The following is a 25,307-nucleotide window of genomic DNA, read 5'->3' on the forward strand; positions in this document are numbered from 1 at the left end:
TAACCACTGAGCCACATCCCCAGCTCTCTATTTTCAGCATTGTCTAAGTTGCTTAGGGTCTTGCTAAATTCCCTCAAACTTATAATCATCCTGTCTCTGCCTCCCAAATCGCTGGGATTACAGGCATATGCCACCAGACCTGGATATAGCTACTTCTTCATAAAATGACTCCAAATATCTCTAAAAGCTATTCTTACAGCAGTTTTTTTTTTTTTTTTTTCCCTGTGCTGGGGATCAGTTCAAAGCCTTGAACATGCTAGACGAACACCCTACCAATGAGACCCTTCCCCAAGTCATTTTATTTTTAAGAGAACCTTGCTAAATTCTACTAGTACTTAACCATGGCTATAAACTGGGAAAGATTTTCAAATGTCAAGATATGATCCTGCAAAGGATCACATAAATCAAATTATCTGGTGCTATGATTGAGGCCTATTATGAAGGCTCCCCAAGTGAGTCCTATTTGCTCCCCAGGGTTCAGAATCACTGCTCTAACTAACTAAAACATTTAAAACTACATTCCCTAAACTGAATCAACTAATTGTTCATGCCAATTTCTGAATAATATAAATATCTAGTAATTACCAGTAAATCCAGATATTATTATGAGATTTTTTTCTGTTTGGCACTTGCAAGCTATTTTTACTTTTGTTTTTGGAAAAGAATAAAAATAAATCACAAACCATGGGAACTAGAGAAGATATCCTGGAGTTAAAATTCGTCAAAAATTAGTTTCAAAAGCAACCATTTCTATGGGAAAATTAAACTACAGTGATTAAAAAAATGACTTTATATTTTTGTAACTTTGTTGAAAGTCAACTCTACAGAGAGAAAAAATACACATATCAATTTCCCCTTTTTTAATATTAACAAGTAAGTTTTGGACATGTTGAAAGCAAAAATTTAGCAAATGTTTAGGCAGCAATAATAAAAATAAGACCAAGTTTTAGCAAAACAGAGGGAGAGTTCCCCAAAGTTAAAGTGTCCTCTATTTAGTTACTATATGTTGTGGTTGATCACATATGTGGCAATGCCATTAAAGGGGGGGGGGGGGGTGCTCAAAAAGAGAAAAAAAATGTGACCAATATAAGTAGTACATTACTTCCCCGAACTAAGCTTGCTTGTTTCCTCAATACAACACAATCCAAGGTCCTACATTGAAAATTTAAGAAAAGGATCATTATTCCCACTCTATTAAGCAAATAAGTTTGTTCAACCGGTTTTATAGATATAAAAAAGCACATGAACTCTCACATAACTTGCTTGCCAAGGTTCTCTTACAGCACAGCTCAATCTGTTACATAGTGGTTGTGAAACATCCTGCCAAGGTCCTCTATGAAATATATTAAAATGAAATAAGTATCATCTTCCTAAAACAAAAAGCAGGTTTAAAACAGTCTTTAAATATTTCCCCACCACAGATACTCTTTTGTAAAGACACATGCAAAATGAGCACACTTTCAATGAGTTCATACCATATCAACAATGGGCCAGGCCTTTCTCCTCCTACATCTTCCCTCTTCCAAAGCTCCCTGACTCCAGACTTTCCCCAGTAACAAATTAAACAATGACATGCCTTCCTATCGGACTAAGAATCCAAACCCTCAACCTATGAAGACACCGCGCTTTGAGGACCTCTCATTCATTCTTAGAATAACTTTCTTCGCCATTGATTTTGAAAACAAAACATAAAACCAAAATCAACTCACTCTACCATAACAAGAATTGACAATAATTTTTATGTAGCAAATGGAACTACAGATACACATGGTGAAAGCAAAGTGTAAAAAGTAAGAGCTCCAGTTCTATGTAAAACTAGTCTCCACCATGTCCTGAGTATCTGAACTTACTAAGCTTTTGGGTTTTTTGTTTGTTTGTTTGTTTGTTTGTTTGTTTGTTTTGTTGTTGTTGTTTTCTTTGGTAGCAGTGATTGAACCCAGGGGCACATACCACTTAGCCACACACACTCCATCTTTTTAAACTGTGAGACAGGGTTTCAATAAATTACTTAAGAACTCAGTAAGTTGCTGAGGCTGGTCACAAACTCACTATCCTCCTGCCTCAGCCTCCCGAATTACTGAGATTATAGGTGTGCTCTACTGCACTTGGTAAGCTTTAGTTTTTTTATCTATCTAAAACAAGAATAACAATATTTTCTAGCTATTGTAAGAACTTGTAAATAAATCACTTGCTATAATGTATGGCATATAGTAAGTACTCAAGAAAATATTTTGATAATGAAAGTACTTCAATATCTGATATTGATGGAAATAAACACTCATAAAAGCTGGCTTACTACAATTTTACATTGATTGTCATTACAAAAAAAGACCACGCCAATCATCTTTTTTGGCTAGACAAGGTGGTGCACACCTGTAATCCCATCCTCATCAAGAGGATGAGGCAGGAGATCACAAGTTTGAGGCTAGTCTTAGCAACCTAGCAAGACCCAATCTCAAAAACAAAAAGGGCTGGGGACATAGTTCAGTGGTAGATTACTCCTGGATTCAATATCCAGTAACACAAAATAAAAATGACAAAAAAAGAATAATCTTTTAGAAAAATGGTGAACAAATTTAACCACCAACCCTTAGCAATAACATTTAGCATCAATAAAAACAAAAGCTGATGCATATCTATGTTCACTGTGAAAATTTATCAGATTCTAGAACCTATGCACATTTTAAATTTATGTACATTATATATTTATTTGTTTGTTTAAAAAGCACAGGTTTATCTGATAGGAGAAACAGAAACTTAAAATGTCTTCAATTCACTTTTATCTAGTTTCTCTCATTTCTACACATTGTTCCAGGGCAGAGGTGGGAGCAAAGCAGTTGAGGAGAGGGGAAATGATCAAATAACTATGACGGTATTCCTTCGTCACCTCGTGTAAACCATAATAAAAGGAAATCTATATAAACAGTGCATCAAGTTGGAAACGCACACACACACACACACAGGGTGACTAGTGCACAAAATGAAAATTAAAATTCTTTAAACAAGTTCCATGGCACACTTAAAATGACTTAGGAAAATAAATAATACATGAATATACTCATATTCCAAGAGAATAAAATATTATTTCCTTCCATAGAGTACCACTCCCCAACAGCTATTTCCAAAGTGCATTTTAAACGATTTCAAAAATCATGAATTACATAAACAAGCTAGAATTGTGCAATCGATTTCTAAAGACCAGTACAAAGTTTTCTGTGAAGAATTCTTCACAGCCAAATTCTCTGCATATTTTGAAAAATATGACATTAAAACAGCTTCATTATCTGCAAATAAGAATATTTATGATTAATTCAAGCTCTCTATAAATACCTTCTACCTTTTAAGAGTAAAAGAAAATAATATAACTCTGTGATACCAAATTTTTAAAATTCTATACAGTTTAGTATATACTGTTCAACACAATGGGCTAACTGAAAAAGTAGTGTGATAATGTAAACTTAAGTTTTTAAAATTTTTATACATAAATGTCTGGAGAGAAATGAAATTCCCACTTATCCCAAATATAATAACTTTAAAATAATTTACTTACTATTCTTCCAAATCCTTTCTCTTTTAAGGTTCCTTTTATCTATTTTTTGAGGGGCAGGCAGTACCAGGGATTGAATTCAGGGGCATTCGGCCACTGAGCCACATCCCCAGCCCTATTTTATATTTTATTTAGAGACAGGGTCTCACTGAGTTGCTTAGCACCTCGCTTTTGCTAGGCTAGCTTTTAAACTCTCAATCCTCCTGCCTCAGTCTCTGAGCTGCTGGGATTACAGGCGTGTGCCACCGTCCCCAACCATTGTATCTCTTATATCCCAGAATGATGATTAAGAGTTTTGGCTCTCTAGAGTTAGAGATTCAAATCCAGTGAAGGATTCAGCCTTTGAGATTCTTTATAAAAGATTTCCTTATTTATAAAATGGGGATATTAAGAGTTGTACTACTTACAAGAATCACTGTAAAGATCAAAAAAGAAAAATATACCATATACAGGCCCTGATAAATGTAAGAGACAATAAATATTTACTCTTATTATTATATTTAAATAAAATATTCAACAAGGTGTGATGGCACATGCCTATAATTCCACCTGGGAGGCTGAAGTAGTAGAAGCTCAAGTTCAAGGCTAGCTTTGGTAACTTAGGGATAGATATCCTGTCTCTAAATAAGTTAAAAAGAGAATGTAGCTCAGTGGTAGAGCTTTCCTTGTTTCAGTCCCCAATACCAAAAACTTTTAAATTAATTAATTAAATATCCATCTTGAAATTAGCCTATTGCTCATATGTGTGTGCACATTTAGCCAGGTTTTGGTATCATTATGTTGTTTTTATTAAAATTACTTAGGAATTGTGGAACCAATCCAGATGCCCTTCAGTAGATGAATGGATAGTGGATAGGGAAACTTTGGTTTATATACAAAATGTAACATTACTCAGCATTAAAAAAGAATAAAATCATGGCATTTGCAGACAAACGGATCGAGTTGGAGAATATAATGCTAAGTGAAGCAAGCCAATCCCCAAAACCAAAGGCTGAATGTTTTCTTTGATATGAGGATGCTGAATCATAATGGTGATGGGGGGAACATGAAGGAACTTTAGATAGGGGAAAGGAGGCAGAAAGGGGGTAGGAATGATGGTGGAATGAGTTAGACATCATTACCCTAATACGTGAATGAAGACACGAATGGTGTGAAAATACTCTGTGTACAATCAGTGACTTGAAAAATTGTGTAATATGAAATAAATTACATTCTGCCATCATTTATAACAAAATAGAATAAATCATTTAATTTTAAAAATGACTTAGGGAACTCTGAGCTGAAACTTTAAATAATTCATTCAAGTTTGAAATAAAACTATTTGGGTCTCTCAGTTTTGTGTATGTGGGGATTGTTCCCTGGCACTTTTCTCAGTTTCTTTTGTTGTTACTTTGCATTTTAATTTCAAGCAAATATCAAATACAGATTTCTACCATTCAAAAACATAAAATACTTCAGTGCTGTGACTCAAATGCTATATCAAATCCCCACAGTTCTCCATCATCCTGTCAACCCTTAGTAAAAATATAATCAAGGGCTGGGGTTGTAGCTCAGTGGTAGAGTTTTCACCTAGCATGTGTGAGGCACTGGGTTCAATTCTCAGCACCATGAAAGATAAAATAAAGGTCCATCGACAATTTAAGATTTTTATATATATATATATATATATATATATATATATATATATATATATATAAAATACATTTATATGTGTGTGTGTATACACACACACACACATAAAATAAAATCAAGTACTGTACTGCTTTAAAAATTAAGGAAATAATCGAACAGCTAATATTGCAAATTATCCACTAGCAGATACTCCAAAAGAGTGGAAATCAGAACTAGAATCAAGACATACATTAAGCCAGGTTATTTTGAAGAGTAATTACTCTGTGTTCCTTTTTAACCTTGCCCTACAAATCTACTATAGATGAAAGATTCTAACATAGGTCTTTTAGTTCCCCAGAAATAGATCCTAGGTAATAATAAACTATAGAAAATGGAAAGGCTAGGGGGCATAATAGCTCAGTGGTAGAATGCATGCTTAACATGGCAAGGCCCTAGGGTCAGTCCCAAGCACTAAAAAGGGAAGTGGGTAGAGGTGGGGGGAACAATGCTACCTCTATTATATAGTGACTTGTGAGAATCAAAGTATACGTAGAGAAGACTAAAGTACAAAGAGCTGTGCAAACTGCTAGGCAGTGTTATCTTTACACTGCACTTAAGAATAAAGCAGGAAATGTTTTCTTGTCAGAAGTTTATATGCAAAGCAGTACAAGGATAGAAAATATAAATACATGTCTCTATGAGTCTCCTCATTTCTAATGGCTTTCTTAAATATTCTAGTTTTTGTGGATTATATATCTATTACGATTATCATGATGTATATGAATAGTATGTTATGCAGCTTAATATGAAAGGAAAAAAGATTTTCAACTCTTGGGTAACAAAGTACTTCTAACTAAAAAGAAACTCACTATAGTGCTGTGTAAAACGTGTTCTCGAATCTCTATTTTTGTGAATCCTTCTATATAGTAAAGTACAAAATAGAATAAAGTGGTACTCCAAATGTGGCAGTAATAATAAAAGTAGCTATCATGTTAAGTACTTCAAACAACTTATCCCACTGAATCCCCACAACACTATGCTGTATTGTTGATACTTACTGGTCAACCAACCTGGAAGACACACAGCTGAAATCTGAACCCTGACAATCTAACTCAAGTCAGCAAGCTTAAACACGACAACAGACTACAAGTACTGGATTCTTGTCATAATCAAAGTTTCATCTCAATTAAACCTTGAGTTTTAAAAAATTATAGGGATAGTTATCTTTCAGGTTTAAGCTGTGAACACTGTATTCAGAGCCACAGCTTAAACAAGTTATGTCTTTCTTCCTTTGGCTCTGCAGATGAGTATTTCTGAAGAAGTGTGGCTTCTCTCTTGCACAGCACTATCAAAAAGTACAAAGGTGGCCTGGGACTGTAGCTCAGTGGCCGAGCACTTGCCTAGCATGTGTGAGGCAGTGGGTTAGATCCTTAGCACCGCATAAAAAACTAAACAAATAAAGACATGTTGTCCATCTACAACTATTTTTTTAAAAAAGTACAAAAGTCTAAGTAAATGGTCCTTTCTCCAGATTTCCCCAAGATAACATTTGGAATCTCAATGTAAATCCCTGCGGAATTGTTTAAACAAAGTTTAATCCTAGTGTCTCTCTTTCATGACAAATGACTTTCTTTGGTCTTTGCACAGATTTTTCATTTTTTATCAAGGATAAATTTGACAATGCATCAAAAAGCAAAAGAGTCCCAGCAGCTCAAGAGGCTGAGGCAGAAGGATGGAGAGTTCAAAGCCAGCCTCAGCAAAAGCTAGGCGCTAAGCAACTCAGTGAGACCCTGCCTCTAAATAAAATACAAAAATAGGGCTGGGGATGTGGCTTAGTGGTCAAGTGCCCCAGAGTTCAATCCCCTGTACCAAAAAAAAAAAAAAAGAGAGAGAGAAGTCAATGAAAATTGTATTTGTTTTCTTATTGGAGTGTCAACTTAAAAGTTAAATATATTGGTGAGTTGTGCATATGTCTGACTATATGTGAACAAAATCAGTTATGAGCTAAAGTAGGCAGGTCGATTGAGGCAGGTGGGGAGATATTAAATTTAAACCAGATTTAAATGTTTACTTATGAACTAAGTAAATAAACATCACAACAGTCATCATCAGAATGATAACTTAAACATGCAAAATCTATATAACTCTAAGAATTTAAATAAAATCATAATAGGGCATTTTCTGCTTTTCTTTTTTTTTAAAAAAAGGCCTTTGACAAGAATCTTATATGTACTAAGCACAAGATATTCCTGAATATAGACAGTTTAGCTTCATCAGAGCTTTTCGAGAATGAAAAAAGTCACACTAGCAGATCATAGGCAATGACGTAAATTTAAGTTACTCAAAAAAGAAAAAGCAAAAAAAAAAAACTAATCAATACCAGGTCAAACCATGTCAAACCAAACAAAATGCTACAATGTAAAAGGAAAGTGCTCTCCTACAGAGTAAAGCTGCCAGATTTTTAAAATTCTAAGCAACCATTTATTGGCTTATTCTAGAATCAAGCCACCATTCCCAACTAACAAAGAAAAAAAAAAAAGCTGAATGAATTTGTATGATTGGTATCGAAGTCACAAAAATCACCTTCATGACCTTACTTATCCCCCAAACAAGTGGGTAATATAAAGTACATAGCTCAAGGTAACAAATGTCTTTTCTTGATTTAACTTAGTTCATTAACATCATGACTACAGCACAAATAGCATCTGCCACATATACTGACTATATCTCCTTTGACCAGTTATTGGTAAATGCTTTACAAAAATATTTAATACTCTTAATAGTAGGAGGTATTTTTTTATCTTTGATAGAAAAAATAAAATTCAGTTATATTTAAAACTTGTCTAGCAGCCAGGCACACAACTCTAATTCTAGCAACTATGGAGGCTGAAGAAGAAGGATTTCAAGATTGAGGGCAGCCTTGGCAATTTAGCAAGACTCTGCATTGATATTAGAGAGGAAAAAAATAGTTAAAAGTCACACAGCTAGCTAAACTGATGCTCTGTAGGTCCCACACATGCTCTTGACTGACCAGAAACATCAATTTTCAGTATTCAATATTATAAGAGTTTTAGATAGACTGGGTGCACATTAGTCAATCACTTTTCAAAAGAACACCTCACAGCTAAGCCTTCGGATACTAAATTATTTCTAAATGTGTTATATGATGAGGTAGGAAACAAAAAGAAGGAAAGCAGAGTTACTTGAGCTTCCCACCAGTTGCCTTCCAACATGAAAATGAAATCTGTTATAAATGTTGTTTTTCCCTTTTCCCTTGCCGCAGAATAAAGTGGAATGGGGGAAATGCAGATGCTATACAAAATTCATAAATTAAAATATAATAAAACCTCAAAGTGTCATACAAAACACCACCTTTTAGGACAGAAACTTCTCCCCTAACTTCAGGCTTCACACCACCTTGCTAAGTTACCTGGTCCTATCTCATACTTCCACTACCTTCTCTGAATGTCACATTAAATGGGAACAGGTTAAAAAGACAACCTCACAAAACTGTGGTGTATATACACAACAGAATACTACTCAGCTTTAAAAAAGAATTAAATTATGGCAGTTATGGAATAAATGGACAGAACTGGAGAATATCATGCTAAGCAAAGTAAGCCAATCCCCAAAAAAACAAACATTAAATGATTTCTCTGATAAGTGGATGCTGATCCATAATGGGCAGCGGGTAAGGGAAAAAGGGAGGAACTTTGGATTAAGCAGAGGGGAGAGAGAGGCCAGAGGGTATGAGGGGGAGATGACAGAATGATACAGACAATATTACCCCATGTATAGGTATGATTGCACGAATGGTGTGTAACAACATCATGTACAGCCAGAGAAATAAAAAGTTGTGCTCCATTTGTGTAAAAAATAAAGTTAAAAAACTTACAATGTTTTTACTAGTCAAATCATAATGTAGCTTTTTCAGTAACAATTTTTCAAAAGAATTCCCCTAATATTGAGAAATTTACAAGGAGGGGAGGAAGAGAAGGTGGGAGGGATTCCTACCTGCTTCCTAACTTCTTTACTGTCAGGCATGCTAACTTACGTAGCAGTGGCTAACATTATTAAATATATGATAACTATTATGAGAAGATCATTTTCTTAAACTCACACTCAAACCATTAACAGTTTTCTTCTTACTTCATTAAATCAAAGGATATCATTTTCATAAATACCAACAAAACAATATTGAAGATGACCTTTTTTAAATAGCTGATAATACTGTTTTATGTAACTGCTTATCCTACATCTGCTGTATTGATCGGAAAGAAGACGACTGTATTCTTTATAATTGCCGTTCTGACTGGAGTGAGATGGAATCTCAGTGTAATTTTAATTTGAATTTCTCTAATTACTAGAGATGAAGAAATTTTTTTCATATATATTTTGACCACTCATATTTTTTCTACTATGAAGTGTTTGTTTAGTTCCTTTTCCCATTTATTGACTGGGTTATTTTTCTGGTGTTAAGTTTTCTGAATTCTTTGTATATCCTGGAAATTATGCCTTATCTGAGGTACTGATGGTGAAGATTTTTTCCCAATCAGTATGATCTCTGTACATGTTCTTGATTATGTGAGAAAGGTACTCTAATACATTGTTGGTGGGACTGCAAACTGATGCAACCACTATGGAAAGCAGTATGGAGATTTCTTAGAAAACTTGGAATGGAACCACCATTTAACCCAGTTATCCCACTCCTTGGTAGACACCCAAAGGACTTAACAACAGCATACTATAGTGATGCAGCCACATCCTTGTTTATAGCAGCTCAACTCACAATAGCCAAGATATGTAAACAGCCTAGGTGTCCTTCAAAGGATAAATGGATAAAGAAAATGTAGTATATATACACAATGGAATATTACTCAGCCATAAAGAAGAATGAAATTATGGTATTTGCCAGTAAATGGATACAACTGGAGAATATCATGCTAAGTGAAATAAGCCTATCCCAAAAAAACAAAAGCCGAATGTTCTCTCTGATTTGTGGATGCTAACCCATAACAAGGCAGGGTGGGAAGGGGGAAGAATAATAGTCCATTGGGTTAGACAAAGGGATACAAAGGAGAGGGTAAAAGAGGGGATTAGGAAATATTAAAGAGTAAATTCTAAATAGAATTAATTGGTCATAACTTTCCTAGCCTTGATTTTGTATACACAACCAGGGTAACTCCACATCATACATGACCACAAGAGTAGGAACCTAAATAGAGTAAGTTATACCCTATGTATGTGTATTCTGCCAAAATACATTCCATTGTCATGTATAACTAAAAATTTTGAAAAATCTTTAAAAGAAATGGAAAGATAAAAAATTTTTAAGTAATATAGCAAAACTAAGAAATATCAAAGGTTTCAAATGTTTAAGGGAAGCTAGTTATTTATTTATTTATTTATTTATTTATTTATTTGTTTGTTTGTTTGTTTATTTATTTATTTATTTATTGGGCTGGGGATCGAACCCAGGGCCTTGTGCATGTGAGGCAAGCACTCTACCAACTGAGCTATATCCCCAGCCCTAAGGGAAGCTTTTTACAAAATAAAACAGCATATTTAGAAATAAGAATAGAATTACTTTTTTTCAGGGGTGGGTGTCAGAGATTGAACTCAGGTGCACTCAACCACTGAGCCACATCCCCAGCCCTTTTTTAATTTTGAGACAGGGTGCTAAATTGCTTAGGACCTCACTAAATAGCTAAGGGTGGTGCCGCAGTCTGGCTGGGCACAAAATCACGAGCCACTCAAGCAGGAACAAACTTTATTTCTGAAACTCCAATGCCATGCACGCTCCCAGGAAATATGCCGAATCACACACAGGGCGTTCTCCCGGGCCACACTACACCAACAGGAAAATCCCTCCTCCGGAAATCCCTCCTACCAATCCCTCCTACCGTACTTCCCCAACCAATGGGAACTCTCCAGGAGTCTAGAGCTCCAAAGTAGCAGGCGGACAGCAGGGGTCTAATATCCAAATTGAATGCAGATCTTAACATAATCATATCATCTCAATGGCTTGCTGGCATCACTTTTCAACCAAAAATCCATGCATCATTCCTACTTGGCTATGGCTCTCAGCAGGGTGGCTTTGAGCTTGCAATCCTTCTGGAGCCTTACCCTCCTAAACCACTGGGATTACAGGTACTCACCACTGCACTAGGCAACAAACAGAATTACTATTGATTTACCCAGAAATGCTGTTCTAAGCAACTGAGTACCTTCTGAGAGAACTGAGGTTGCCAATTCCATTTCCAAGAGAAAATTTACCACCATGAATCTCATTTTTTTTAAAGTGTGCCCTTTTGAAAAGTAAACAGAATGAATAGAGTCAACATGATATAACCATACAATGAATTATTATTCATCAATTCAAAGGCTGAAGTACTGACACACAGTACAACACAGATGATCCTTCAAAACATTAATGCTTAAGTGAAAGAAGCCAGTCACAAGACTGCACATATTATATGATTTCATTTATAGGAAATATATAGAAATAGAAAGTAGATTCGTAGTTCTCAGGGGTTGGGAAAAGAAAGAAATAGGATACTGACTGCTAATGTATTCAGATTTATTTGGGGGATGATAAAATGTTCTAAAATTTAATATGGTGACAGACACACAACTATGTGTATGGACTAAAACCACTGAAACCACTGATATTTATTTATTGTATTTATCTATTTTGCTGACCCCAGGGTTTCATGCATGCTAGGCCAGAGCTCTATCACTGAGTTACATCCTCAGCCCTCTTAAAAATATTTTTATATTGAGTTAGGGTCTTCTAAATCACCTGGCCTGGTCTCCATCGTGTGATCCTCTTGCCTCAACCTCCCCTCTTGGATCACAGGTATACACCATCACACCTGGCAGAATTGTACATTTTAAGTAGATGAGTAGTACTGCAATAGTTTGCTTATCGACCTATAATTAACTATAATGAATAATGCTTTTTCCCCCACTAAAATGCTGAGTGAAATAATTTCCCCACATTTGAAATTACTTTTTCACCCCTTACATGTCACACTGGCTAGTATTATTCAAATAATGATTGAAGGCTCAGGCTGGGTTACAATTCCCAGCTTTTTACCAGGTACCTTAGAGTTTACTTTAAGGTAACTTTAATATCTAAAGTTCTGGCTCTGAATGTTAAAAAAAAAAAAAAAAAAAAAAAAAAAGAAGAAGAAGAAGAAAGAAAGAAAAGAAAAAAAAAAAAAAACAGCTCCAAGCTTTTTCCTTTATTAACTATGCTATTGCAGGCAAGTAACTTCCCTTCTCTGGCCTTAATTAATTTTTTGTAAAATGAGAATGAGAGTACCTCACTCTCTTAGACTGTTATAAGAATTACATAGGATAATTCTTATACAAGACATAGCACAGTACCAGGATAAAATGCTCAGTAAATATTACCTACTAAAATTCATATGTGAATATTTTTGGAGTCCACCACACAAGTCTATATGCTATCTTATAAAATAATCTCATCTAGATTCATTTTTAGGGCATTTTTCGTTATTTGCCTCTATTAATGACTGGGAAAGGACGGTACTAAGTTCCTACTCCCCTTACCACTTCTTTTCACAGTAACAATTATCTTCCTTACTTCCAAAGTTGGCAGGGAAAGAACACAGGCCAAATGCTGGACCACAACAGGGTTGTCCCTTCACTTAACCTTAAGAGGGCTATACGCAAGATACAAGTCAGACTTTCTCAAAAGTAATCAAGCTAAAATATACAGAATAGAAACAAGGAACCTCTGTATGTTTTATTCCAAATGACCCAGTTTAGGGATTTGATAAATCTGTTCTGCTAAGATTTTAAAAAGAAAGCAACCAAGTTAGAACCTGGAATTTTATGTAAATATCCCACTGTATCCTTATACATGTTAATAGCATCATTCCAGCTTCCAGCCTTCCACATCTCTGGTGCTAAACAAATTATACACAGAACACTATGAGTTGACACTCCTTCTTTTTTATGAGGAAACCTTGGTCTCTGACTTTAAAAAATCTTACACTCCTGTCTTGAAAAAATAGCAGGTTTTTATGATCTATACTCTATACATTTTCTCACTCTCGAACATGTAAATTGAAGGTCATGAATTTGAGGGCCAGTCTCAGGAAATTAGCAAGACTCTGTCTCAAAATGAAAAATAAAATTAGCTGGGGGTGTAGCTCAGTGGTAGAGAACCCCTGGGTTCACTCCCCAGTACGGGGAGTGGGGGTGGAAAGGAAGCAAAGAAAGAAAAAAATATTCTACTCCAGTTTCCTAAGAAAGAGGGAAACACTATAAGGATATTAGTTTTTCTAATAGTAATAATAATAAAATCAGAAAAACTATTTTAATTACATTTTCAATAACTGTTTTTTAAGTGGTACTTGGGATCCAATCCAGGACTTTGCCCATGCTACATCCCTACCCCTCAATAACAATTTGTAAAAGTGAGGTGTTATTCACTAAACATGTACAACAGAACAGTGTCAAATATTATAAAAAAAGAGTTCATGATATTGGCACCAAAATAGACATGTAGAACAATGGTACAGATTAGAGGACACAGAGACAAACCCACATAAATACAGTTATCTCATACTAGGCAAAGGCGCCAAAAACATACATTGGAGAAAAGATTGCATCTTCAACAAAATGGTGCTGGGAAAACGGGAAATCCATATGCAGCAAAATGAAATTAAATCGCTATCTTTCACCCTGCACAAAACTCAACTCAAAATAGATCAAGGACTTAGGAATTAGACCAGAGACTGTGCCTAACAGAAGAAAAAGCAGGCCCAAATCGTCATCATGTCAGCTTAGGACATGACTTCCTTAACAAGACTCCGTAAGTGCAAGAAATAAAACCAAGAATCAATAAATATGCTGAATTCAAACTAAAAAGCTTCGTCTCAGCAAAGGAAACAATGTGAAGAGAGAGCCTACAGGATGGGAGAAAATCTTTACCACATGCACAGACAGAGCACTACTCTACAGGATATATAAAGAACTCAAGAAACTTAACACCAAAAAAACAAATAACCCAATCAATAAATGGTCTAAGTAACTGAGCAGACACTTTTGTTTCAATCCCCAGTACCCAAAACAAAGAAGGTATACAATTGATCGACGAATATATGAAAAACTGTCAAACAACTAACAATTAGAGAAATGCAAATCAAAACTATTCTAGGGGCTGGGGTTGTGGCTCAGTGGTAGAGCACTTGCCTAGCTGATACGAGGACCTGGGTTCAATCCTCAGCATCACATAAAATATAAACAAAATAAAGTCATTGTGTACAAAAAATAAATAATAAAAAAATAACTATTCTAAGGGGACTGAGGGTGTGGCTCAGTGCCAGAGTGCTTGCCTAGTATGTGTGAGGCTCTGGGTTCGATCCTTAGCACCTTATACGAAAATAAATAAAGTAAAGCATGATGTCCATCTACAAGTATAAAACAAATATATAAAAAAATTTTAAAAAACTATTCTAAGATTTCATCTCACAATGGCAATTATCAAGAATACAAGCAACAATTAAGTGTTGGCAAGGATGTGGGGGAAAGGTACACTAATTCATTGCTGGTGGGACTGAAAACTGATGCAGCCACTCTGGAAAGCAGTATAGATATTCCTTAGAAAACTTGGAATGGAACCACCATTCTACCCAGCTATCCCATTCCTCGGTTGTTTTAGTCAACTTTCTCACTGCTATGACTTAAAGACCCAACCAGTACAACTGTAGAAGAGGAAAAGTTTTTTTTGAGGGCTCACGGTTTCAGAGGTCGATAGACAATTCCATTTGACATCATGGCTGGAGAGCGTGGCAGAAGGAAGCAGCTCACATCATGGTGGATCAAGAAGCAGAGAGAGAATCCACTTGCCAGATACAAATGTATATACCAAAACTACATCCCAACTCCCACCTCATCTAGCCACACCCTACCACTTTAGTCACCACTCCATTAATCCCATCAGAGATTAACTGATTAGGCTAAAGGTGTAACTCAATCATTTCTCCTCCAAACCTTCTTGCATTGTCTCACATGTGAGCTTTTGGTGGACACCACATCTAAACCATAACATCGGTCTATATCCAAGGACTTAAAATCAGTATACTATAGTGACACGGTCACATTAATGTTTATTGTGGCTCGATTCTCAATAGCTAAACTGTGGAACCAACCTAGATGCCCTTCAATAGATGAATGGATAAAGAAAATGTGGTATATATACACAATGGAATATTATTCAGCCATAAAGAAGAATGAAATTATGGCATTTGCAGGTAATTGGATGAAGCTGAATAATATCATGCCAATCAAAGTAAGCCAATCCCAAAATACTAAAGGCCAAATGTTTTCTCTGATAAGTGGATACTGATCCAAAAAGGTAAAGGAGGGTAAGGGAAGAATGGAGGGACTTTGGATTGGGCAGAGGAGAGTGAGGGGAGGGGAGGGGAGGGAGTGAGGAGGTAGGAAAGATGGTGGAATGAGACAGACATTATTACCCTATGTACGTGTATGATTGCACAAATGGTGTGAGACTGCAGTGTGTACAACCAGAGAAATGAAAAATTGTGCTCCATTTGTGTACAATGAGTTGAAATGTATTCTGCTACCATGTATAATTATAAAAAATTTTAAAAAGAGTCTATGAATATTTGTTTCTGGTCTTGAAATCACAGAGAAATGACAATACCACACAAAATGAGAATGTGAACAATATGTCCCAAGAAAATGTGTACTATAAATATAAAGCTAGAGGAGGGGCTGGGGTTGTGGCTCAGTGGTAGAGAGTGTGTGAGGCTCTGGGTTAGATCCTTAGCACCACATATAAATAAAGGTATTGTGTGCAACTACAACTAAAAAAAAAAATGTATGTTTAAAAAAAAAGTTAGAGGAGCTCAAAATAAAAAGGACTAGGGATGTAACTCAGTGGTAAAATATCCCTGAGTTCAATCCCCAGTACCAAAAACAAAACAGAAGACAACATATACTATAGTCAAGAAAGTTGTAGAGTAAGTTATCACTTCTCATCAAAGATCTTCTGACATGATAAGAACTATAACTGACCACATATATATCCCAAATCATTTGATCAACAGATAAGTTTTATCTTTTTTATAAAACAGATTTTTTTATCATGCCAAATGGATGACACTGACAATAAGTGTTATAGGAATAATAGGATCAAGCTGTTAACTCCTAAAGGATTTGTTTTAGGATGAGTATCTGGAAAAAGTGGGTTTTGTTTCAAAATACTGAAAGACAATTAGGATTTAAACATGCCACAAGTATAAAATGTGGGAGATCATTCCTGATCAGTGAGGAAGCAAGCATTTGGGGAAATCATACAGTAGACTGGCAAAAATATGTAGTGTAAGAAATAACGGCATGGCACACTGTGAAAAGCTTCTAAAGGTATTTGGATTGACTATGCAATCACGAGAAACCTGCTTGCTCTGCAACACCTCACCTTGTTCATCTGCAGAATAAACTGATTACCCTTCAAGATCTAGTTCAAATGCAACTTTCATAGTGAAGCTTTCCCCAAATCCCAATGCAGTCAGTAAATATCTCCATTCTCTGTGACCTCAGCACTTTGATTTTACTTCTATTGTTATATTGAGTAGTGATTCCCAAATAATGCATGAAAAAAATCACTGGGCATCTTGCTAAAAAAAGCACAAAGTAGGAGGTTCAAAGTTACCCTTTAACCTCTAGGAAACAACAGTCAAGGCAAGTCAATTTATAACTTGAGAAACAAAGTCCTAAAACTACCTTCTTATATTGTGATAAGAATCTATCAAAAATACTTGTTCTGCACGTCATAATTCTTCTTCTTCCACCTTACAACCTACGTTCATTTGTACATGACAGAGATTCACTGAGGTGTACTTATGTAAGTACATAGGAAAGTTAGGAAAGACAAGTCAGATTAATTTCTGTCTTTCCTATTTCCTGTCTACTTTTAAAAACACCTTGTGGTGAAGGTCCTAAAACATGGGATCATTTCCAGATGAGAATCCATAAGTGATTGACTGACTTACACAGTCCAAGATTGTTAAGCAGATTATTTCCATCAGTATCAAGGCAGAAATGGAGGCTGAAGTCTCCATTGCAGTGCCTAAGTCAGCTATTTTAATGAACTGATTATCAGTTATTTAAAAAAAGAAAAAAACAAAAACTGAAGAAACATAATAATATGTCAATAATATATAAAAATATTAAACTATGAGGTATTTTTCATTAAATTAGCTTCTGAAATATTTGTGTACTGTCATGTTTACTTCTATTAGAAACTTGTATCCACAGCTTCCTTATTTCAGTTTCCTTATTTTCCTACATTCACCAGGCAAACATACCTATTTAATGAAGTCAAACCAAAGCACTTTCACATAAAAGTACACTGAATTTCAATACTGATGTTCTCCCACATCAGTGCAAGAATTTCATTTCCAGCTAGAAATATCCCTCAGTTAAGAATAGCAAGAGCAGCTGGGCAGGGTGGCCCACACCTGAAATCCCAGAAGCTTGGGAGGCTGCCAGGAGGATAGTGAGTTCAAAGCCAGCCTCAGCAACTTAGCAAGCTCTAATCAACTTATCCAGACCCTGTCTCTAAATAAAACATAAAAAGGGTTGGCTGGGGATATGGCTCAGTAGTTAAGCAACCTTGGGTTCAATCCCCAGTACAAAAAAGCTTAGTATAGAATTTTAAATGTCAGAATCAACAGTGTTTAATGTTTCTATTTCCAACACCTGTCCCCCTACCACTATCTCTACCTAAAAGAGTTCCAAAACAGTTTTGAAAACAGTACAAACTTATGTGAGAGAAAATGATCAATGTGCTGGCAAATAGACATTAACAGTGTCATTATACAACCACAGACCAATATTGAAAACAGGAAATTCTAATCTGGTGCCTTCCAACAGTGATTTTATAAACAACCAACCAATCAACCAATACTGAATCATAAAACAGAATGAATTATTTTTAAAAGACAAATATTTTATTTTGAAAAGTTAAAATCCCAACAGAGTTTTTATGTAACTTTATAAGCTGATTCTAAAATTCATACAAGATCTCAATCCTATAGACATAAAATATAATGTCCATTATTTTAAGTGATACTGGTACAATAAAAAATAGCTCAATGAAACAGAATATATTAGTAAGTTCAAACCTGAAGTCTGTAATATATACATAGACACATGAGAGAATGATACTGCTCAGTAAATATCAGCTATGTGTAAGTTCTAAGAGCTCTTTGTAAGTATCAACTCATTTAATTCTCATAACAAAACTACAATACAATTTAGGTTCTATAATTTTCATTCCTATTTTGTAGATAAGAAAACCAAAGCACAGAAAGGTTAAGGAAATTGCCCAAGATCACACAGGTAGTAAAGAGTGGAGCCAATATTTAACCCAGGAATTCTGACTCCAGTAACTGAGCTCTTAACCACTACTACCACTAGATAGAGTTTACTGCCTCCCTGAATAAGAATTTTCACTGCAGTACTGTATATAATATTGTATATAATGTATATAATATTGAAATACAGCCATTATCAAAGACTGGTGAAATAAACATTCATAGTATAGAAAAATAATACAGAACCAATCAACACACACATATAATATTTTATTATACATTAAGTGAAAACAAGTCATAAAATACATTTAGGATAATGTCATCTATATCTTAAAAATAAATTCTGCGTGTAGTTTTGTAGGTATATAAAACCCACAACTAGTTCATACTAGTTTCTTCTCGGGAGGAAAAAAGAATTAAGGAGGGGCTGGGGTTGTGGCTAAAGCGGTAACACACTCGCCTGGCATGCACGGGGCTCGCCTGGCATGCGTGGAGCGCTGGATTTGATCCTCACCACCAAATAAAGATGTTGTGTCCACCAAAAACTGAAAAATAAATATTAAAAATATTCTCTCTCTCTCTCTTTAAAAAAAAAGAATAAGGAGAAAGGGTGAAGAGATATTTCCACTGTTTTATATATTTTTATATTAGGTGACTTCTTTTATAAATAACAAGTCATTACTTTTATATTAAAAACAAACTAGGTGTTGTGGTACAGACCTGTAATTCCAGCAACTTGAGAGACAGAGGCAGGAAGACTGAAAGTTCAAGGCCAGCCTCAGCAACTTAGTAAGTCCCTAAGAAACCTTAGGTAGACCCTGTCTCAAAATAAAATGAAAAGGGGCTGAGGTTGTGGCTCAGTGGTTTAGTGCCCCTGGGTTCAATCTCCAGTACCAAAAACATAAAAAACAAAAAACTAACTAGCAAATAAACAAGGAGGTAGAACCATAGGTCAGATAAAGCCAATTACCACTGGTTCTAACCTCATGTGAAGCAGTTAAGTTTTTGCTATGCTTATGATTGTACATGAGAAAAACTCTGAATCTGGCCAATAGTTTCAAATATTTGGGCAATGATTATAATACAGTAAGATTGTCATGCATCACTCCAAGAAAATATGACATCATTAGTGAAAGTCAAACTGCTAGAGGTTCAAGTTGTAGCACCATTATTTGCTAGCTATATGATTCTGAGAAAGTCATTTAATCTCTTCATGTTTCAATTTCCTTACTGTAAAATGAGAACATTAGTATTTACCTCATATGGTTAATATCTGTAAAGTCCTTGGATAATACCTGCCCCAAACTAACATTGGACAGATTCATTCTGTTCACTGAAAATTAATAACTTAATAAAATACAGGGCTGGAAATGTAGTTCAGCAAGATCACATACTTAGCATGCATGAGGCTCTGGGTTCAACACCTCAGCATCACATTAAAAAAAATAGATATTTGTATATGCTGATATAAAGCTAACAGCACCCTGACCACAGATATGTTTATAAGATAAACAAAGTGCTTTATACACACAGGTATATAAGTATTTTTTGCAAAACTTTTTTATAACTACATATATGCATGTATAAATATGATACTATAATGTCAAATGCATTTCTCATGGTTAAAAGAATGTCAAAGCTACTGCACTAGAACACACCAATGAGTGGCTAAGGCCTCTGTCCTCTGCTACCACATCCCGAGATCAAACCTCACCACATCAAGCCTAGAATCTATCACAGGATCTTTTCTAAGAGACGGCACAGTAAACACACTGTCTTCAGACCTTAATATATACAAACATCCTGTCTTAAAACAAATTCAAAACACTTTCTTCTCCTAAAATGATTTTCCTTTTTTCTCTAGATTAAATCCAAATCACTATTAATACATTTTTAATTGGAGCCAGGCAATTCTGTCCCTCAAACTATTTTTCTACCTGGTTGAAGCTCATCTTGCTCTTTAGATAAGCTAATCCAAATTATCACCTCTTTTAGGTTTATTTATAAACTTTTTATTCTGCCACTTCAGTGAACACTACAAACAGCTAAGAAATTATCATGTCCTGACCAAAATTAAAAATCAATTTTAAGATCTGTAGTAGCCATGTTTGTAGAACAAAAGCATGACATTATAATTGGCCTGTTTAAGTAGTCAGGATTAGGTTCATTTAACATATAAATCAGTCATATTAGGCATATTTTAGACCTACTGGTTCTCAAAATATTTTTCCTAGTAAAATGAATCTAACTCATTATTTGCACGTCATGTATAAATTCAATGAAAGCCAGTTTAGAAATTCTTCAGTTCAATCCCCCTATAAATGATGAAATTCAAATCTAGAGAAGTTAAGTAACTTCCTCATTGTCACATGTTTTACACTGAAATGATGTACAATTATGTACTGCTGGCATTATTTCATCTGCTTGAAAAAAAGAATCCAGTTATAAATATTATTTAAAATCATTACCTCCAAATATTCTAATTTTGTGACTTTAATAAAGCTCCATCTTTTAAAGTAAGTAATTTTCTGATACAAATGAAAAAACTAACAAATTTATTAAAATTCAGTTTTTTTCAGGTCCCATACCTGTTGTTCATCCTCCATGACGTTACTAGCAAATTCAAATACTAGGTCGTTTTGTTGGACAACAGCAGCCATAATAAAGCATTCCCCTTAGATCCACATGAGAAAAATTCCAAACAGATTCAAGTTATCAGGCCGTAGAATCCAGTCAGAAATTTGGGTAAAACTCCTCAGCCAAGTCTGTGAATTACCGTATGTATACCCAGGTTATCTTTAAGGAAGGTGCTTCGATTTTTCTTGGTTCATTGATATTCTAAGCAAACAGAAGCAATTTTTCTGAAATTTTTCTTTTCTCAAGCTTCCTGGCCTGAAAAACAAAAGCTTAAATTAGTTGTGAAAAAGCAGCCATCCATTTAAAATATAACCAAAGCACAGTATTTCCAAAGCGTTTTGTTGTTACTGCTGATCTTCAAATAAAAATCAACATGACTAATTATGTCTTCGTTAGGCTTATTTTTATTTAAGTTAGACATAAATTTCTTTGAAGACTTCATTTCTGCCAAGATCACCCCTTATTACTAAAAATGAAGTTTCTCCTTCTCTCAGTTAAACTTAGGTTAAAGTAGTGAATATTAAAAAACAAAAATTAAAAATTCCAGCAATAATGAGGTTTATAGCCACGATAAAGGATATACAAGCAATTTCCTGCTTTCTACTAATCCAGCAAACCATCTATATCAGAACTGCTGCTCTATTTCATAATGCATATTATGTATATTTTTACCTTTAATAGAAACATTCAGACAGCATCCCTGTTAGGTCTAATAATATGTTAAGAATTAAGAATCAAGTACATTTAAAGTTTAGTAAATAACATTTTAAGAGCTTTTTAAAATAAGCAGAAATTAAAGCCTACTTTTTCTGTTCTTTAAAAGGCTTCTGATAATTAGAATGCTTTAAGAGTTACCATGCTTACAGCCCCTCTTCAGTGGCTTCTTTTTTAATGCACTACAATGTATTCTTATCTCTAGCAAAAGGCTGCAAGCAACAGGAAGGAAACAGCACTTGACCACGTCATGGCAAATTAGAACATGCAAAGAACTGCACTTTACAATAGTAGAAAAACAGAAACGCAACTTAACAGCAAAAAAAAAACAATTTCATAGTGAAGACAGAAATGCTTTAAAAATGCCTAGCAAAGATTTTTTTTTGTTTTTAAGTTACCACTACTAACAGAAAAAAGTGAAAACTGATTTAGGTATTTACTACAATTTTGTTAAATATTGAATCAAATAGTTATGGCCATAAATGTGACATAAAAATACAAAGATATTTTTTTAAATTACATTAAATAATATCTAGTTCTCTGAAATAGCCTTTACCATTTTAATACAAATATTTTAAAAAGAAGTTGACTTCAAGGAAAGTATGGCCACTAATTTCCTAAAAATTTTAAACAGGCAAGTTTGGGGATGAGGCTGACATGGTGATTCAGTTTTCCTGAAACAGCTAGCTATATGCTAGAAAAATAGTGTACTCCATTTCCTAATGTCAGTAAAACCAATTTCCTATATATTCTAGGTTCTAGGCATCCCCATAGATTACTGTGACTTCCATAAATTGAAGTCAAAATTAGAGTTAATAAATTAATTCAGATTTTTACTCACTAAACTCAGTTCCAACCCAGTAGTTTCCAACTACCCTCTGCTCTACTCCTTTTAAAAGTTCAATTCCAACACTGAAAAAGTATTTTTAATACATTCAGTAGTTTTTGAGCAATGCACCATATTTAGAGAATTTTTTTTCATTTTAAATTGATCATAGATAATATAAACTTGGGACATATATTTGGCCTTGCACACACATTACTTGTACTATCTTTTCCCTTAAATTATCCTACAACCCAATCCTGCCCTCATAGGACTATTCTCCATGTTCCTCCACGCAAACTACATTCATTCCTGTCTCTCTTATCAACTTCTATTATTACCCATGCTTGGAACACCACTCCCTCTCTCAGCACTACATCATATCTTTTCCATTCTTCAATGCTCAACTCATGTACCATTTCTTTCACAAAGCCTCGCCAAACTTCTGTGCCTCAACCTGTAAGCACTGCGCCCTTCAAAAACACAGTACTTGACAGGCACAGGCCTGTAATCCCATTAACTCCAGAGGCTGAGGCAGCAGGATCTCAAGTTCAAGTCCAGAGCTGGGGAAGTAGCTCAGTGGTAGAGCGCTTGCCTAACATGCACAAGGCCCTGGGTTCACACCCCAGTGATGCAAAAAAATAAACAAACAAACAAAAAAGTTCAAGTCCAGCCTCAGCAATTTAGTGATATCCTAAGCAAATTAGCAAGACCCTGTCTCAAAATAAAATATAAAACAAAGGCTGGGGATGTGGCTTAGTATCCCCAGGGTTCAAAAATAAATAAATAAAATAATTTAAATGAAGTACTTCTGATAATAAAGAACCTATTATCCTCAATATAGAAACACACAGTAAGAAAATATAACCAAGGATGATTCCTGACCCAAAAGGTTTTCTAGTTTAGGTTAGGTTAAGTTAAGTTAGGTTCCAAAAGGCTGTTCCAAAACCTGTTTGTTCATAAATACAAAGTGACACTACACTAACCACCAATGTGAATGGTCTCTGTAAAGTTTCACTTTCTTTTCCATTGCAATTACATATGATTTTTTAGCAACATTTCCACAGCACTTCCACACCTGGTAAGTACTATGTTTTAGAAGGGAGCAATTCTCATGGGTTGAGACATAGAAGTTAGAAGGCTTTGAAAGAGATGGCACATTGTGTTTTAATAACTGTCACTGATGGGTTGGGGTTGTGGCTCAGTGGTAGAGTGCTTGCCTAGCACGTGTGAGGCACTGGATCCTCAGCACCACATAAAAATAAATAAGAGATATATGAGATATTGTGTCCATCTACAAAAAAAAAACCTAATAACTGTCTTTGAAGAATCACAAAAAATAAGAATAAGCAATAAACATATCCACATCTTAAAGCACATGCTAATAATCAACAATAATAAGCCAAAAAACTAAAATGGTTCCTCACCATCAGTAGGTCATTTGTTGGGGCAGAAAAAGATAACTTAGTTCAGCTTTTATTAAGTTGTATACAGAAGTTCACAAAATGAAAATGTATAATTAAAGGAAAACATTTTATTGGCTTAATCAGGTTTCTGTTCTTTCATCTTTCCTGCTCCTCTTCCTCTTCTCTGTATAAATTATATTCCCTATGGCATCAAAGTGTTCTTGGGAATAAATTTTGTCACATAATCCAGAGTTATCACTTGTACATGTCAGAGATATTTCAATAACACAGGTATATTAAAATTTTTCAGTGACAGACAAAACTGAAAATCCAAATCAGTGATTCAGTTTTTCATCAAATAGACTGAGGGACCCAAGATCTCAGTCTGCAAGCAAAACAGAGTTAGAAGTAGAATTCTCACTACCTAAATATAGTAATTTTCCATTACTGTAATATACAGTCTTACCTCAATCTACCCAAATCCTTTATGCTGTAATAGTTTAGAACATATATTTAATAAATGCATAATCAAATTTAAGGGGAGGAAAAAAAACTCCATCTCTAATTCAGCTTCTGATCTCCAACAAAAGCATTCAGTAAACTATTAGACAAGCCCCTCAAAGTCACTGCATTTCTAAAATATGCCCAAGATTAAATGTATCATATTTCCTCAAGTGTACTCTAGTATGGGACAAATATAGATACTAAAATTGAAAGAGGGAAATGGTTTCTGTTCTACCTAATAAACTTTAAGGTCCACAGTAAATATTAAACTTATTTAAATTTACCCATCATTAATATTTTGTTTCAGAAACATTCTGCTATATTAATAGTTCTTGAATGTGTTTTCACAATATAATTAAGTAAGAAGGAAAAAGATAAGTGAAAACTGCTCATTCACCACACAGACATAAGTATCAATTTATCTGCATGGTTTTAAGAAGTAATCGGTAAGGCATAATAACTCCACAGACTGGATCCTGATATCTTTCAGCTGGGTCAGTATCATACTCTTGTTCTCTAGGAAGACATGCCACAGGAAAACTAAGCAATAAGATTTCTTTTTTATTTTTAATATATATATATATAGTTGTGGCTGAGCCTTTATTTTTATTTATTTATTTTTATGTGGTGCTGAGAATTAAACCCAGTGCCTCACACAAGCTAGGCAATCGCTCTATCATTGATTG

General features: G+C 34.8%; 1 protein-coding gene across 6 annotated transcripts in view; it reads right to left on the reverse strand.

Moving 5' to 3' along the window:
• The window catches only part of Elf1 (E74 like ETS transcription factor 1), a 106,359-nt gene that overhangs the window by 31,565 nt on the left and 49,487 nt on the right, over nt 1–25,307 (reverse strand). For 4 of the 6 annotated variants that reach the window (XM_071611467.1, XM_071611466.1, XM_071611468.1 and 1 more), the window contains exon 2: nt 21,126–21,429. In XM_071611467.1, the coding sequence (XP_071467568.1) occupies nt 21,126–21,197 (72 nt within the window). In that variant the 5' untranslated portion in view covers nt 21,198–21,429. Of the gene's footprint in view, nt 1–21,125; nt 21,430–21,978; nt 22,095–25,307 lie in introns of those variants that run through there. The other 2 variants (XM_027928781.2, XM_027928779.2) reach the window with 2 other exon arrangements.

The sequence above is a fragment of the Marmota flaviventris genome, chromosome 4 (genome assembly GCF_047511675.1).
Source record: "Marmota flaviventris isolate mMarFla1 chromosome 4, mMarFla1.hap1, whole genome shotgun sequence".
NCBI lineage: Eukaryota > Metazoa > Chordata > Mammalia > Rodentia > Sciuridae > Marmota > Marmota flaviventris.